General features: G+C 40.2%; 1 protein-coding gene across 1 annotated transcript in view; it reads right to left on the minus strand.

Moving 5' to 3' along the window:
• Positions 1-17879, minus strand: part of ATXN10 (ataxin 10) — a 153687-nt gene that overhangs the window by 86905 nt on the left and 48903 nt on the right. The window contains exons 7-9 of the mRNA XM_060166900.1: positions 11287-11452; positions 2826-2934; positions 881-1050 (exon numbers count right to left, since the gene is read on the minus strand). Coding sequence (XP_060022883.1) covers positions 881-1050; positions 2826-2934; positions 11287-11452 — 445 coding nt within the window. The remainder of the gene's footprint in view (positions 1-880; positions 1051-2825; positions 2935-11286; positions 11453-17879) is intronic.

Here is a 17879-nt window from a genome sequence, read left to right on the forward strand (position 1 = left end):
AGATGTTAAGGTCCGTTTGTCTGTTTGTTTGTTTATACATCTTTATTGGAGTATAATTGCTTTACAATGTTCTGTTAGTTTCTGCTGTACAACAAAGTGAATCAGCTATATGTACACACATATTCCCATATCCCCTCCCTCTTGAGCCTCCCTCCCACCCTCCCTATCCCACCCCTCTAGGTGGTCACAAAGCACCGAGCTGATCTCCCTGTGCTATGCAGCAGCTTCCCACTAGCTAGCTATTTTACGTTTGGTAGTGTACATATGTCAATGCTACTCTCACTACGTCCCAGCCTCCCCTTCCCCGTCCCCGTGTCCTCAAGTCCGTTCTCAACATCTGCATCTTTATTCCTGCCCTACCACTAGGTTCATCAGTACCATTTTTCTAGATTCCATATATATGTGTTAGCATACGGTATTTGTTTTTCTCTTTCTGACTTACTTCCCTCCGTATGACAGACTCTAGGTCCATCGCTTTGTTTGTTTTTTAAGATAACAGTCAATAAAAACTACTATTTATTAAACGTCTACTATGTGTTTGAAAATTTCTAGGTTCGATTTTTCATTCACTGTTCTCTATATAAACAAATAGTGTGCTTAAATGCACAGACTTAGGACAGCATTGACTATTTAAAAGAAAGGAGACTGGCTCAAACACACTATGGACAAACACAACACAAAATTACAAAAATACAAACCCTAATACAAACAAATACGACACATTATGTTTACTGTGGTAATATATGCATACAGATATACCTCAGGCTACTTTCTAAGCACCTCAAGCTTCATTCCCCAAAAGTGAACAGATTCTAAATCCTAAATATTATATTCTAAATAAAGCCATATGTGTATGAAATACACTAAGAAAGAACCGTACCTTGTCTTGGTTATCTTTATTCTTGTAACACAGATTTCCAATCAGACGAATGAGATGAGACTTGAAGCCCTCAGCCATATTTGAGATGTCACCTTCTGCTTTCATGCAAGCACAGGTGCTGAAGATGTTTATGGTGTCACTGCCAGCTACATGAATCACTCGTAAAAGTTCTATGACAAAAACAATAAACTTCATTTTCCATAGAAAAATTTTTATTTTTACGTTTTATACTAGATTCCCATAAATAAATCTAATTTATTTTAATGGATTAAAATAAAATACAGGTAGAGTACTGAAAGCTTTCTTTAAAATAACAATTAGAAGGCTCTTCTGCTTTTGCTTTAGAATTTTTCATGACTCTAGTTTTGCAGATAAGCCAAAATGATTAACCCCACCTGGACTTTCTATTTATCCACAAAGAAAAGTTAGCTAAAAATTTCCTACCATCTTTCCTAGTAAAAGGTTTCCAATTCCAACTTCTTTATGAAGGAACTCAGGCGACAACTACAGTCAGCTAAGTCTAACCTGCAACACCTATCTGTAATGAGCCATATGACAAAAACCAAGAAGCACGTTGATTTTTTTCTCATTGTCCAGATAATCAGAAGGCAGCATGTGTTCCCCGTTAATCTACTTTGGCTGCCCTCAGAAGAAATAACTTCACATTGTTATACTCTATGAAATGCTTGTAGGCAGCCTATGAAAGTAGACAATCTTCCAGAAGCTTTATTAAATGTTTTCACATTATCTCATTTAACACTCTCAATAAAGTTACTAAAGGCAGGTCACTTTCCCAATTTTATAATGAAGAAATCAGGCTCAGAGAAGTTAGTAATTGGGCAGAGTTGGGCTGACAACCCATGTTTGCCCTGGCTCCAAACACATGCTTTTCCCACAATGATTCAGTTTCTCAGGTTTGTGATGTCTCATTTTCATTATCACTGGAAGCACCGCATTCAAAATAAAACACTGATATGCGATTCTAAATATCTCCTAAAGCTCACTGCTAACTCATCCACCCATCTAGACACCAATTCATCTTTCTTAGCATATGGGTCTCCAGAATAAGTATAATATTTTTTTTAAAGAAAAATATAGCAAACACCGAAGAGCAACCATAAGCATGGCTAAGCACAAGGAACAGGTTGTAGATGAATTATTTTGCAAACAGCTTTTTAGCAAAGATGGGAATATTTCAAGCAATGGCTTCTTGTTTAAAACAGTTTTCTCATAAGAACAGAATACATAATTATCAGTACTACGGGTAAAGCAATATTCTTCATGTTCCATAAGTGTAACTGGAAAAATTTACTAACAAATCTGGTAAAACTATAGGAGCATGAAAATCGCCAACATCGTCAAAAACCCCATCACTGTCATAACCCCCCCATCACTGTCATAACTGCCCCCTCCATCATCACCATCACAACCACTACTGATGGAATACCCACTATGGGCACCCTGTGTAACAGGATTAATAACCTCATCAACTGATTAGGCATCACAAACAGCAGGATAAGTGGCAAGGGCCTGAGCTGTTACCAAAACACTGTGATTCCTTTCAAGAAAAAATATTCCAAAAAAATCTCAAAAATATACTAATACACTGAAAATTAAGGATCTGTGTTTGAACTTATACTACAGTACGACAAGTCAAAGATTTTTTAGTTAAAAATAATATGGAGACTTCCATGGTGGTCCAGCGGTTAAGACTCCACGCTCCCAATGCAGGGGGCCCAGGTTCAATCCCTGGTCAAGGAACTATATACCGCATGCATGCCACAATTAAAGATCCCTCATGCTGCAACCAAAGATCCCACACGCTGCAACCAAAGATCCCGCATGCCACAACTAAAGACCCGGTGCAGTCAAATAAATAAATAATACATATATAAATACATACATAAATAAATAAATTAAATAATATGTGCGATATTTCACTCACCAATCACTCTTTCCAGCAAGCCAGGAAAAACCTGTAGATAGCCGAGCAGGTCAGTATTAGCAGTCATTTCACAAAGGACATCAAGAAGCCTAATTGTAGTCAGCGCCTCCTAAAAGGAAAAGAAAATATGACTTTTAAGGCAAGCTAAATGATTTGACTATTATTAAATAACTGTAGGAGAATAAATATTACAAAAAATATTCAAGAGACAGTGCTTGTAACATCTAAACAGAGAACCAGAACTATCAAGAACAAAACAGAAGTATTAAACATGTACAGGAATAATCATTTTCACCAACAGCAGACATCTGCTATCAAGAACACAAGATTATGTGTCATTATGTGTCTTCTTGGAGCAAAGAGTAAGAAAAGTTCTTATTCAAGCAAAAATACCTTCCAACAGTGGAATAAATGTTCAAAATTACTAGCTATGTACATAACATTTATGCAAATACTTTCTTTTTAAAGCGTTCCCAGCAAGCAAGTTCTACTTTAAAGATACAAATATCCCATGAAATACATTAATTTCTTGTCCACAGGAATCCTGTAAAATGCTGTGGTTGAAAGAACTTCAGCTGCAATAACTTGGATTATTTCTGGGTGAATATAAACCTATATGCAATATCTTGGTAGCTTAGAAAAGATACTTGAAAATGTTAGTTCACATAACTACTAAATAACTTATTATCAAATAGAGTACATGATCAAGAAACTACCAGCTACCGACTGCATGGCATAGGTAGTCTAAATATAATTTTAAAATGTAATTTTTGCACAGATTTTTTTACTTCATTTTTACAGTGCACATTATTTGACAAAATGTGGTAATACAAATTTAACCGTTTATTATCTCACATAATGTTCTTCAAAAGAAAAACAAGTTATTTCCTTTTTAAAATTCTAAATGTGTATTTATTATTCTCCAATTAGGAGACAGTATTTTTTTTAAAGATTTCTTTGATGTGGACCACTTTTAAAGTCTTTATTGAATTTGTTACAGCATGCTCTGTGTTTTGGTTTTTTGGCCATGACGCATGTGGGATCTTAGCTCCCCAACCAGGGATCGAACCCACACCTCCTGCACTGGAATGCAAAGTCTTAACCACTGGACCGCCAGGTTAAGTCCCCAGGAGATAATATTTTAATATAGTATTCTGAAATCTCAAATAGCAAGAAACACACATTTTTTTGTGTGTTTAATTTTAATAGCTTTCGCTTGCTAGTTTAAAAGTTAGGAGATGGGCTTCCCTGGTGGCGCAGTGGTTGAGAGTCCGCCTGCCGATGCAGGGGACGCGGGTTCGTGCCCCGGTCCGGGAAGATCCCACATGCCGTGGAGCGGCTGGGCCGGTGAGCCATGGCTGCTGGGCCTGCGCATCCGGAGCCTGTGCTCCGCAACGGGAGAGGCCACAACAGTGAGAGGCCCAAAACGCAAAAAAAAAAAAAAAAAAAAAAAAAAAAGTTCGGAGAAAATATCTAGTAGAAGTCTGTTTAGAAGACTGGAGCAAATCCAAACTTATTTAGCACAGCGTCTGCATCCTCTTTTATTAAATGAGTAGTTGCCCAGACGGTCATCTTCGGATACCACTTCTCCTTCAAGAAATGGCTGATTGGCTATAGGTCTGGGGCAGAGCACATATGAGATGACCCTGGACACCTTGTCATACCAGAGAGCAAGGCAGCTATCAGAGTCTCCTCGGATCATGTCACAAGGAATCAGAAGCAACTTGAAGAGGCTCCCCCGGCCAGCAATGGGACGTGAAACCATTAGGAAGAATTACTGCTAAAATGGACTGAAAACAAATCCAGTGGTTTACAAGCCATGACTTCATAACAATGATTAAAGTAAAACTAAACAACTCACTCATCAACTTTGTATGATACCATAAAACCAGCTCAATACTTTGAAGACTGGTAATCAAAGGGGGGCGGTGATCAACCATTTATTCTCTTTTTCTTAATCAAAATGAACCTTGCATAACCTAATAGCTTATTAGAAGTTTCTCTTTATAAAATATTCCAGCTAAAAAATGAATGATAGAGTCCAAATACCACCATTTCACAACCTGCAAAGAATTAATGGATCTAGTCAATAGTCATTAACAACTGCTAACATTACAAAAAGAGACAAGCAGACATTATATGACTCCATGAAAGTACTTATCACCAACAATGAAATATACTAGAAAGAGAAAAAAAAAAAAAGACCTAACCCAAATCTGAATAAGCCTCTGGAAGGAATTATCATTCACAGGAAATGCAAGGAAAAGAGGGGGTATGTTAAACCCCACCATGGAGATATCCTCATCAAAAAGGAAACTGTAGGAAACTGTACAGGTGAAACAACGCAGTTCAACAGAAAATGAGCAAAGGTGGAAAAAAAAGAGAGGAGGAAGAGGAAAGGGGAACCTAGTTAAAGGAGATTTAAGATACAGCAGCCAATTGCAATGTATGCCCTTATATCCTGATTCAAAGAAATAAACTTGAAAAAGAATATTAGACAATGAGGAACATTTGAATACTGTTCGTTTGATATTAAAATTTTATTAAGTTTTCAGATGTGCTAACTGTATTTTACTTATGTATTAAGACTCCTTATCTTTTAGAGACACATGTAAACTATTAACTGATGAACTACGTGGGAGTCCTCTTTGAATCGGGGGCAACTGGCATAAGAATGGGTGGGACTGTTGATGAAACAAGAATGGGGATGAATTGGTAAGTGTTGAAGCTGGGTGATGGGGTTTCAAGACACTTTTTCTCTTAGTCTATGTTTGAAATTTTTCTTGATAGAAAGACAAAAATAAAATTAGGGGATTGGAAGAGATGATCTGAAGTTTCTTCCAGCTCCTAAATTCTATGATATTACCTGAAATAAACCCAAAAGAAAATTAATCTATCCTCACCTAACACATCTCCAGTTTTAATCATTAGAATCCTTTTATTAATGAAGTGTTTCTAATGAGCATTTGGAAACTAATAATGAAATAACAGCCAGAAAAATTATTCTTTTAAAAAAATAAGAGGAATACGTGAGCTACCCTTCCATTATTTATAAGTATTATAAAACTATATTCATTAAGTCAGACACAAATGGGGGAAAAAAGATGTAGGCAAGACAAAGGAACAAGATTTTGAAGTTGTTAGAAGAGAAAAACAGAGATCAGTCTACCATCTAGATCATCTGCCTGGGCTCACTTTACCATTCAGTGTCTCTGAGCTATTTTACAACATTGTCAGTTGCATAAAACTGACAATAATGCCAATGACTCTTGTCTACAGAAATGGAGGTTAGTTCTGTCTGGCTGGAATGCAATTAATTATTGCCTTGTGCATAGACTACTTTCTGCATCTCTCTGTAAGTTCATTTCAGCATATTCCTTTATCGCATATAAACGTATGAATTCATTTGAATTCTTTAACAGTTGTTGGTATCTTACTGATTTCCACCGTAAAAGGTCAGAAATCCGGAAATGGATCCAAAATTATATTAAAAATTTAACATATGATTTGGGTAGCACTAAAATTAGTAGAAAGGATGAGATTATTCACTAAATGGTGCTGATACAATAATTAACAGATAACTTTTAGGAAATAGTAGCTATGTACCAGTCAGTATACTAAGTGCTTATATTAAAATACAATTCATTTTACAGGCAAAAGAAACAAAGAAGGTAAGTAACTTCCAAAATCACACATCAATAATAAGAAATCCAGGTTCAAATCCAAGCAGTCTTCTACCAAAGATTATATAGTCTTGGAGAGTTAAAAGACACAAGCAATTCATTTGGATCTATACTACACTTCTTACTCAAAACTAAATTCTAGGTTAATTAAAAACTCAGACAAAGTACTGAAAGAACTAGAATATATAGGTGTATATTTCTACAATCTAAGTGGAGATGATTTTACTAATCTGTAAAAAAAAAAAATTCAGAAGTCATAAGGATAAAATTGATAAGCCTAACTAGATTAAAAACAAAACAAATTCCTAAAAGGCTAAGACTACCATAAATAAATTCAAACAAAAAATTAACCATGGGCAAAAAAAAAAGTTTCTTGTATGTGTGACAAAAGATTAACTTTCTGAAAATGCTCATTAATAAACGTATTTTAAAAGGTAACCTAACATGAAAAACAAACTTAACATACTGATCACTGAAAAACAAGAGAGAAATGATAATTAGATTAGTGAAGGGGTGCAGACCCACACACTCCTGTACTCTTAGGTTTGTCATTTAGAAATTTCTCTTACAAATTTTAAATAAACATACTCTCTCTACTCAGCAATTCAACTTCCAGGAATTTATAATCCCAGACCTACTTGTCCAAAACTGCAAAGATATTTTTACAAGGATGTTCACTGTAGTATTATTTGTGAAGGTTTTTAAGAAAACAAACCTGTAAGCAATTCATATGTACATCTATGGAGAACAAAAGAAAAAACTTGTGATGCATCTATATAGTGAAATACCATTCAACTATTAAAAAGGGTGAGATGAATATGCACACGTGTTACAGTGTATGAAACATCAGGGTAAGCGAAAAGGAAGTTGCAAGACAGAATATATAGTATATTGTGTCTCAAAAAAGCAACAAAATGTATAGGTGTGTATATACAAAAAAGTTTCGGAAGGAAAAAAGTATACGCTGATATATCTGTAGAAAATAGATGGGGGATGGGTGAAAAAGAGGAGTTCTTAACCTTCTGTTTCACAGCATTTGGCTTGAATTATTTTTTCTTACAACAAAGAAAATATTTCATAAGAAGGCAAGTTTCACTACAGCAAGTGACAAGACTGAGACTCAAGATAAAGCTAAACTGACTCTTCGATCTTAAAAAATAAGCATACTACAACTGACAAAAACACACCAAAAACTGGAAACAAGCAGTACGCCAAAATTTACCAAAGGACAGAAACAGGTATGTTAATATGAGAACCTAAGACTATTTGTATAAAGGAACACATGAATAAAACCTCAGAATTTTAAAGCCAAACAAATAAATTTAAAAACCGATGCTATTAAAAACATTTATTTGCATTCTGATTTTTAGGTCATAGCAAGCATCATGAGCACTTTATTGGACATCTTGTCCTAAAAATATCGCAAATGGGTAAATACAGTGGTTTGCTGGTAAACTGGCAGTGGATTCAGCAGTGAATGGTATAAACACTTCCACCGTGGCTGACTTCAAACTACCAAGCTCACAAACTTCTGCATGTTTAATAACTGACTCTCAGAGGTTGGTACAGGCCAGCTCCAATACACTACGAGGTTTATGGTATATTTAATATTGAGGTACAGGTCCTCCTTAAATACTACTATGGCTTTTTTTTTTAAACTTCAACCTTAAAGGATACCATATATACAATTAACAAGCACAAGTCATGAGTATATAGATCAATGAATTTTCAAAAAGTGAACTATTTGGGCTTTTCAAAAAAAAACAACAACTATCTACAATTTTCTATCTATTAATACATAATAATTCCTCCCACCTTTAAAGAAAAAAGTGTGAAAAATATAACTTTTCCTAAACATAAAAAGTTACATCAGGTAACTTCTTAGTACAACACTGAAATCATCTCTACTTTAAATATAAGTGCCTTGAAAAAGTTCAAAGCTGGATTTAACAAGTACTAAGTGTACTTCATTTTCTGTTTCCTGGAAAATTCCTCTTTGAAACTTCCTTGAAGCACAGCTCGCTGCTCCTCCTGCTGGAAGCAGAGGCAACTCTATCCCCAGAAAGGGAAGCAGCCTCCGAGTAAAGCTTTCTGCTACCACAGAAAGGAGAATTAAAATACTGACCTTACCGTGAGACCTGACATGGCCTCTCTGATCCAGCACAGAAAAGCAACAGCAAAGCAACCTTGAAGAAAGTATTTTCACAAAGAAGGAGATACACTTACATGGCAGAACAAGCATAATCACGGCCTACATTTACTGTGGGAGTTAACAGGTCCACAGTGTCACACACAGCCCTCCAGGAAATGCTGTGGGTCAGGGTCCACCTTCCCTACCTTCCCATCTGGGGATAGCAAGTGGACGGGCCTGTCAAAGGGCAGCCTGCTCACCTATTCCAGCCTCTGAGCCCAAGTGATTACCTCTCTACTCACCATTCCTATCAGCATGGATATAACCTCTGTGATGTTTTTGAACATGCTGAAATCGACGCTTGAGGTATAATTCACATGCAATAAAATATGTCCATCTGAAGAGTAGGGTTGTGTCACTGTACACAGCTACATATAACACTTCCATTACCCAAAACGTTCCTTCATGTCCCTCGACAATCAATTCCACCCCTCCACTTCCAGCCCGGGTGACAGCTGAGCTGCTTTGTTATAATCGATAAGTTTTGCCTGCTGTAGAATTTCACAGACATGGACGCATGCAGTGTATTCTCTAGTCTATTTCCACTCTATGTTTGAGATTCATCTCTGTTGTTATACCAGAAGTGCATTTCTTTTTACTGCTGAGTAGTATTCCAGAGAAAGAACAATGCTAACTTTAAGACAGAAGGGAAGGAAGGAGCAGACAAAAATGAAGAGAATTCCTGAATTAAAGAGGAGGGAAACAGAATTACTGTAAGCTAATGTCCATCTCCTTAGTAAAGAAAAGACCTAAATGATCTAGGGTAGGCTTGAGGAGAATTTTAAAATGTATGAAGACACAACTACAAAGACACAGACTACAGACAAATAATCATGGTAAATTGTTTACACAGAATGCTACACCAGCATTTTTTTTTTTTTTTTTTTGGTACGTGGGCCTCTCACTGCTGTGGCCTCTCCCGTTGCAGGGCACAGGCTCTGGACGCACAGGCTCAGCGGCCATGGCTCACGGGCCCAGTCGCTCCGCGGCACGTGGGATCTTCCCAGACCGGGGCACAAACCCGTGTCCCCTGCATCGGCAGGCGGACTCTCAACCACTGCGCCACCAGGGAAGCCCTACACCGGCATTTTAAAAAGACATTCACTATGTATTGCTTGTTTGTGCACTCAGCAAATATTCACTAAAGTACCTACTATGTACACAGTTCTATGAACATAACAGTCAAAACTTCTGCCCTCATGCAACTTATACACATTCAGGAGAAGAAAAAACAGGAACTTACAAATTGGTGGTACAGATGATTTCATTTTTTAATTAATTAATTTTATTTATTTTTGGCTGCACTGGGTCTTCGTGGCTGCCCGGGGGCTTTCTCTAGGTGCAGCGAGCGGGGACTACCCTTTGTTGTGGTGCGCGGGCTTCTCATTGCGGTGGCTTCTCTTGTTGAGGAGCACGGTCTCTAGGTGCGTGGGCTTCAGTAGTTGTGGCGCGTGGGTTCAGTAGTTGTGGCTCGCGGGCTCTAGAGCGCAGGCTCAGTAGTTGTGGCACACGGGCTCACTAGCTCCGTGGCACGTGGGATCTTCCCGGACCAGGGATCGAACCTGTGTCCCCTGCATTGGCAGGTGGATTCTTAACCACTGCACCACCAGGGAAGCCCAGAATGATTTCACTTTTTATATATATATATATGTTTGTGTATGTGTGTATGTATGCATGCATGTATTTGATGTTATTTGCCTAGAAAAATATATTAACTATTATTTTAAGTCATTAACTCTGGATGGTAAGAATGAGGGCACTGATCTCCCTTTTCTGTATTTTCGTAACTGTTCCAAAATAAGGAGACTGTCTTAGCTCAGGCTCCTATGACAAAATACAACAAACAGGGTGGCTTATAAACAACAAACATTTATTTCTCACAGCCCTGGAGGCTGGAAGCCCAAGATCAGGGTGCCAGCGGGGCTGGGTGGGGAGGGGCCTCTTCTAGGCTTCAGATGGCCAGCTTCTCGCTGTGCCCTTACAAGGTGCAAGGGGTAAGGAATCTTTCTGGGGTGTCTTTTATAAGAGCACTACTTACATTCATGAGGGCCCTCATGACCTAATCACGTCCCAAAGGCCCCTACATAGGAATTTTAGAGAGGGAATGCACCCACCAACATGCAGCAGATACGTTACTTACATAATTGTATGTATGTATGTATGTATGTATGAATGTATGTATGTATGTATTTATGGCTGCGTCGGGTCTTTGTTGCTGTGTGCAGGCCTTCTCTAATTGCGTTAAGCGGGGGCTACTCTTCGCTGCGGTGCACGGGCTTCTTATTGCGGTGGCTTCTCTTGTTGCAGAACACAGGCTCTAGGCACGCAGGCTTCAGTAGTTATGGCATGTGGGCTTCAGCAGTTGTGGCTCGCAGGCTCTAGAGTGCAGGCTCAGCAGTTGTGGCGCACGGGTTTAGCTGCTCCGCGGCATGTGGGATCTCCCCAGACCAGGGTTCAAACCTGTGTCCCCTGCACTGGCAGGCGGATTCTTAACCACTGTACCACCAGGAAAGTCCCTATAATAGTTTTTAAAGCTTTTGTCCTTAAGAGGACCTAGCTGAGTTAGAAAATCTGTCTGTTCTCTTACCTCATCCTCAGCATGCTGCTCAGAGGTCAATTTCAGCACAGTCTTGCACTGATCCACAAAAGTGCTCGCAATCAGCTCGGCATGGCTCAAAAACACAGGGATCTCATCCTTGCTCAGTGGCTCATCACCCATTATTTTGGCTATCATAAGGTCTAACAACGTAACCCTATAAAACATAAAAGATTTTTACATGAATATGTAATATTGAAGCCATTTTAAGAGAATATTTTTATTTTTAAATTCCTTACTTGTTTATAATGTCCAGCTCGGGAAAACATATTTTTTGTGAATACAATTAATCTTCATCAACTGCCTGTTTTTTTAAATCTTGATTTCTTTGATGTGATTTGGTTACAGAAACAAGCACCTTTTTATATCCATTACTTTCAGCACTAGAATAATTCCACATTTCAGAAATGTTGTCAAATTAAGTTTCATAGTATTTACATCTACTATAACAATAGCAAGGCTAAGTGGGCTAACATTTATTCACTATTTACTACAGAGCTAAACATTTTGCATACATTTCCTCATTCAATCTACACAAAACCTTCATGAGGCAGATACCGTCAACAGCCCCAAGAGCAAAGGGGGAAATAAGGCCTAGTGAGGCTAATCAATTTACCTGTCAGTGTCACACATACTGAGTTGCTGCGGCAGGGTTCAAACACAGGATTCAATCTGTCTCCTGGGCCAAATGCTTTACCCACTCATTCTACTATCTGTCTTGTGAAGGTTGGGTTTTTTGTTTGTTTCATTATTTTACTTTACAAAAAACATAAATCTGAAGACCAAACCTATGCCACTTTTACTTCAATATTTAAATTATCACTTAAATATTTCTATTCAATAATCTCTTTCCTTCTCCCAGGAAAAACAAATCATACACAGAACAGTCTATCCAGCATAAATCAAGTAGGATGTTTCTCCAAATCACATTCTGATTGGGATTTTTTTCTGATATGCATAATTCTCATGTATTTCTACATCAGAAGTGATACAAATATCTAAAATGCTCAGCAAATGGGGGAAAATATACTTGTATTAGTAGGCAGGGAGCATGTCTCACTAAGAGAAAAGTAAGAATTGGTTACTGCTTCAAGTAGAAAATAAAACGTGCTGAACTCTTCCTGTATTTTAGCCAAAGGCTGGCAAAGATCATCAGTCTGTTAATGTCACCCACAGACCTTAGCAATTTTCAGAGCTCCTAAAACTTCAGATTTCTTATAGAAATGATTAATCCAAAACAAAACAAACAAATAATCCCCTCGACTGAGCACAAAAAAACAACAAGTAGTTCAGTATTGGGGTACGTTTGTTTTCTCGAACTCACATATGATCTTTGAAGATGAATGGGGTGCTTTGGCCCAGAGCCAGGCCTCCCACCTACCCCGAGCAGGACGATCCTCCGGGAATGCTAGGGAAGAGGCCGCCTAGCGCGTATGATTCAAGAGGAACCCAAATGTCTGCTCTAAAAATATTCTTTGTAATCTGGCAGTTACTTCGAGGCCTAAGAAGTCGTGATCCCTGGCTTTAGGGAGTTCAGCACCCAGTGGACTACTACCCAGAACACGGTGAAGAGGAATGAGGAACGAGACAGGTCATAACTGGGGGAAAGGACCAAACACCAGGCAGATCTTGAACAAGGAAGGAGCAGATCCTGAAGGAGTCAGGTGGGGTCAGGACAAAAGGTGGGCCACGGGGTGGTGGTAATCCAGGCTGTCCAGCAGCCACAGGAAGGCCCTGGGGTCCAAGGAGACCGGCTGACGGGGGGAGACCTGGGAGGTGGTCCCAAGACGTAAGGTCAATGTAGATTTCCTGCCTGCTTTACACAGTCACCTAGGGGCAGTGCTTCCCTCAGACTTCTCCCTGGCTCAGGAGGTGCACCTCTACACTCTGTCAGGCGATTACAAGATGGGAGATCTAAGGAGATGGGGAATGAGTGATTTGGAAGGAAAAAAGGGGGAAAAAATCAGAAATAAATCTTTAAAATATAAAAATACAAACCAAGCTTGACTATTACCTGAGAATAAATTATACTTCATCAAATGACTGTACTTATATTAAGTCATCTGCCAATAAAAACTTTTAAAGGCTCCCACTGTTAAGGAGTGGGTCCAAAAACTTTAGTCTGATATATGGGGCTCTCCCACCCAGAATCCCCATCTAACTCTCCAACTCCCTCTACTTCTAGCCACCATCAAATACTATCCTTCTCGGGAATTCCCTGGCAGTCCAGTGGTTAGGACTCCGCACTTTCACTGACGAGGGCCCGGGTTCAATCCCTGGTTGGGGAACTAAGATCCCACAAGCCACATGGCGCGGCCAAGAAAAAGAAAAACAAAAAACAAAACAAAACAAAAAATCCTTCTCATAAAATAAAGGAATCACACACAGGACATATAATTCAAGTAGGAAATTTTCTTTCAGAAGCATTTATTTTGATTGTGCATTTCATTCGCCATCCCCACTTCTATGCCAGAAAACATATATGTACTGAAAAGTACTGCAGTCAGGGAAAATGGGACATAATGTGGAATGTCTTACTTCTTCCAGTCTTGGGGGAACCACACTAAATACTTCCTTGAAAACATAACAGAACACAAGTGGTCTAACAAATCCATTCACTCAAGAGTGAAGGATGCAAAAGTAGAAAGACCCAGTCAGGGACTTCCCTGGTGGTCCAGTGGTAAAGAATCTACCTTCCAATGGAGGGGACGTGGGTTTGAACCCCAGTCAGGGAACTAAGATCCCACGTGCCGCGGGGCATCTAAGCCCACGTGCCACAACTACTGAGCCCAAGAGCCTCAACTAGAGAGCCTACGTGCTGCAATTACCAAGCCCACGTGCTCTGAAGCCCGCATGCCACAACAAAAGATCCCGTGCCACAACTAAGACCTGACGCAGCCAAAACTAACTAACTAATAATTTAACCAGGGGGAAAAAACAAACCAACCCAGTCAAAGAGGTCAGAGACTAGCTGTCTAAAATTATTACACCTCAGTCTCACTTCCTTTAAACCAGAAATCATCACTTGAGCTGCCTCAGGCTCACCAGACACACCACTCAACTCAGAGTCACTCTATAATTTTATCTCTCAATCACTGGCTGTCATTAGTGTCCCACTTCTAATTCACTTCTGACTGAACAGTTACATACCCTGTCCTCAAGATGATGATTCCTGTTTCATAAAAAAACTGACAGCAATGTACACGTGAAGGATTTTAGGAGAAAATTCTATAGCAAGATTCATATTTTAAAGTTATGCTTGGGCTTCCCTGGTGGCGCAGTGGCTGAGAGTACGCCTGCCGATGCAGGGGACACAGGTTCGTGCCCCGGTCCGGGAAGATCCCACATGCCGTGGAGTGGCTGGGCCCGTGAGCCATGGCCGCTGAGCCTGCGCATCCGGAGCCTGTGCTCCGCAACGGGAGAGGCCACAACAGTGAGAGGCCCGCGTACCGCAAAAAAAAAAGTTATGCTTAAATTGATGCAGTCTACAATTTCAAAAGCCATGCTTGCACCATCTTGAAACAAGTAAGTTTTTTACGAGAGTGAAGGGCAAAGGCGGAGGGGGAAAGAGTGAGAGAGGGAGTTTCATGAGTGTTCTAGGGCAGGAAATAATATCCTATAATTCTGGAAATAAAATTTCTCTAATTCAAAGACTGACATCTCCAACAAATTATGAATAACTACTCCACCTGTATAATTTGTAGAATGGCATGCCACAAAGGCCAAAACTTTTATTAACCTGGAAAACAGGCTAACCAAGATACAGGCAGACAGCTGTTGCTGAATTAATCTCATTAGTCCCTTCATAAATTACAGATATAAGAAGTTAGTGCGTTACAGGGAAAATGATCACTGATTTGGCATCATACAGACAAGAGTTCAAATACCACCTCTGCTACCTTTGTAACCCAGGGCAAATACCTAAATGGCAAGAATAATGCCTATTTCACAAGGTCTTTTTGAGGATTAAATGACAATGGCTGTATGTTGCCTTCATACGTAACAGTGATGCTACCTGGAGGAAAAAGTCAAGATCATCAGAGGAGAAGTAGTAATAACAGCAGAAATATGGAAGCAGAAATGGCCATTCACAGTTACTGAGTGACGATTACATGCCAGCACTGAGAGCTTTATATACATTTCAGTTAGTAACCACGACAATTTCAGGGGGTGCCTACCATTACTATCCTCATTTTACAGATGAACAGAGTTCCAAAAAGTAACTTGCCCAAAGTAGTGAGTGGCACAGCTAGCCTCTGCTCTTAACTACTATGCTATACAAATTATAAACCTGAAAACTACAAAAGTTGGTTTCCAAGAGCAGCTAGTTTAATTCAATATTACTCCAATTTGCTGGGAAGGGGGACAAGAAAATTGTATAAACACAGGCTCTCATTTCTGCTGAATCATACCATGTGAATTGATTTTGACCCTGTATCCAAAGTATCTTCACCAAGTAATCTGTCCAAATAAACTACCAGGGTGAAGCCGTCAACTAACTGTGACAACTAAAAGAACCAGCACACGAAAAGAGCTTCCGAGCTCACAGGGCGCTTCCCCTCCCTACGCGCCCACACTAAGGGCGGGTGGGGACTGTGCACCCTGGGGACCCAGGGACCACCAGCAGGTGCTTAATGAATACAGTGCCTGTTTTGCTGACTGAGCCTCAAGCGTTTTAAATCTAACAGCCCCAACGAGACCGTATACTCTAATTCAGCAGGTCGGGGCCACAGCCTGGGCTCGCCTCAGGGGCCTCTGGTGTGTGTTCCCAGCTGAGACACCACAAAGGCCCCCCAGGAATCTCCAGTGCAGTCCCTCATCTGAACCACAGAACACAGAAAATGTCCTGACTGTCTTCTCGGTACTCACAGGATGGTGTGTAGCACCATTCCAGGTGCAAGGGGAGAAGTTAATTCGTTATACATCCCTGTTGAGAAAAGCGTATCTTTTCAATCCTATTATTCTGTCAACGTTCCGCTCTGAACAAAGAATTATCTGTCATTGCCCCAAACGAGTCAACAGGGAACCCAGCGGCCTCTACTCAGCCGCAGAACTCTGAGCGCTCCTGCCAAGACCCCATCCCCTCCTCCCGCCCCTGAGCAAAGACAAGCAAGCAGACTCAGCAGTTCCCACAGTGAGCTCCACCGGAACCGGCCAACCCACGAGGTCCACGGCAGCACACCACCTCCTCTTGGCTGACAGAGCCATCTGCTGTCTACAGTATCAACAGAGACGGCGTCTTACAGACAGGCTTCAGTAAGTGTTTGATATTAGTAGAGTTTTCCATTCCAACACTGTTCCAGTACTGATTCTGGTGGGTGTTAAGAATAGAGAACTCACAAGATTCAGTTTTTGTCCTTGAAGAATACATATTCTAGCAGAAAAGCAAATTATCATGATAAACGTGCAGATGAGGATGCAAAGAACTTTGCCTGGGAAAGTCAGGAGAGCCAACAGAAAGCAGGCAGTATCTGAAAAGGGCCAACAGAGTACAAGTGTGTATTCACCAGAAGGAGAGGGGGTAGTCAGGACATTTCGGGCAGAGAAAAGGACACACACAAAAGCATGAAGCCAAAGGGGAAGCCTGGAAAACTGACAGGAGTTCTGTGCGGCTACAGTGTGGTGACTGGGGGAGAATGAGAAGGAGCTGGAAATGAAGCTACGTTTAAAAAGGGCCTTGAACACCACACCATGGAGTCTAACTGCATCCTGTAACGAGCTACGTAAGCCACTAAATGGCAGGGCAAGACCCATGCAGGCAGTTCAGTAGATGACAGAGGAGAAGGGAAAAACAAAAATTAGAACAATCAGTATTGTTCACAGCAGTATCATTCACAGTAGCTGAAAGGTGGAGCAACCCCGTTGTCCATCGATGGACGACTAGACAAGCAAAATGTGACATATGTCAATACATACGGTGGAATATTATTCAGCCTCAGGAAGGAAGGAAATGCTGACACGTGCTATAACATGGACTAACCTTAAGGACACTGTGCTAAGTGAAATACGCCAGTCATGAAAGGACAAATACTGTGTGACTCCACTTACGTGAGGTACAGCTGACCCTTGAACAACATGGATTTGAACTGTGTGGGTCCATGTGTATGTGGAATGTTTTCAATAAACAGGCACTACAGTACTACATGATCTGCCGTTGGCTGAATCCGAGGGCACAGAGGACCCTCGGATGCGGAGGTCGACTGTAAGTTACACTCGGGTTTCTGACGCTGGTGTTCAGTGCCTCTGAGCCCTGCATTGTTCAAGCATCAACTGTACTCAGGGGAGTCAAGTTCACAGAGACAGAAAGTAGAATGGTGGTTGCCAGGGGCTGGAGGAGGGGGAAATAGTTGTTTAATGGGTATAGTTTCCATTTTACAAGATGAAAAGTTCTGGAGATTGGTTGCACAACAATGTGAATACACTTAAACTACTGAACTGTACGTTTTAAAAAGGGTACGATGGTAAATTCTATATTATGTGTATTTTATCACAGTTTTTAAACAGGCTGTAGCCAAAGTCCAGTCAAAGGTGACATGTAAACCAGAGCTGTGACAAGCGAGTGAATTCACAACATACTAAGGTGA

Source organism: Lagenorhynchus albirostris, chromosome 11 (genome assembly GCF_949774975.1).
Source record: "Lagenorhynchus albirostris chromosome 11, mLagAlb1.1, whole genome shotgun sequence".
Classification (NCBI taxonomy): Eukaryota; Metazoa; Chordata; class Mammalia; order Artiodactyla; family Delphinidae; genus Lagenorhynchus; species Lagenorhynchus albirostris.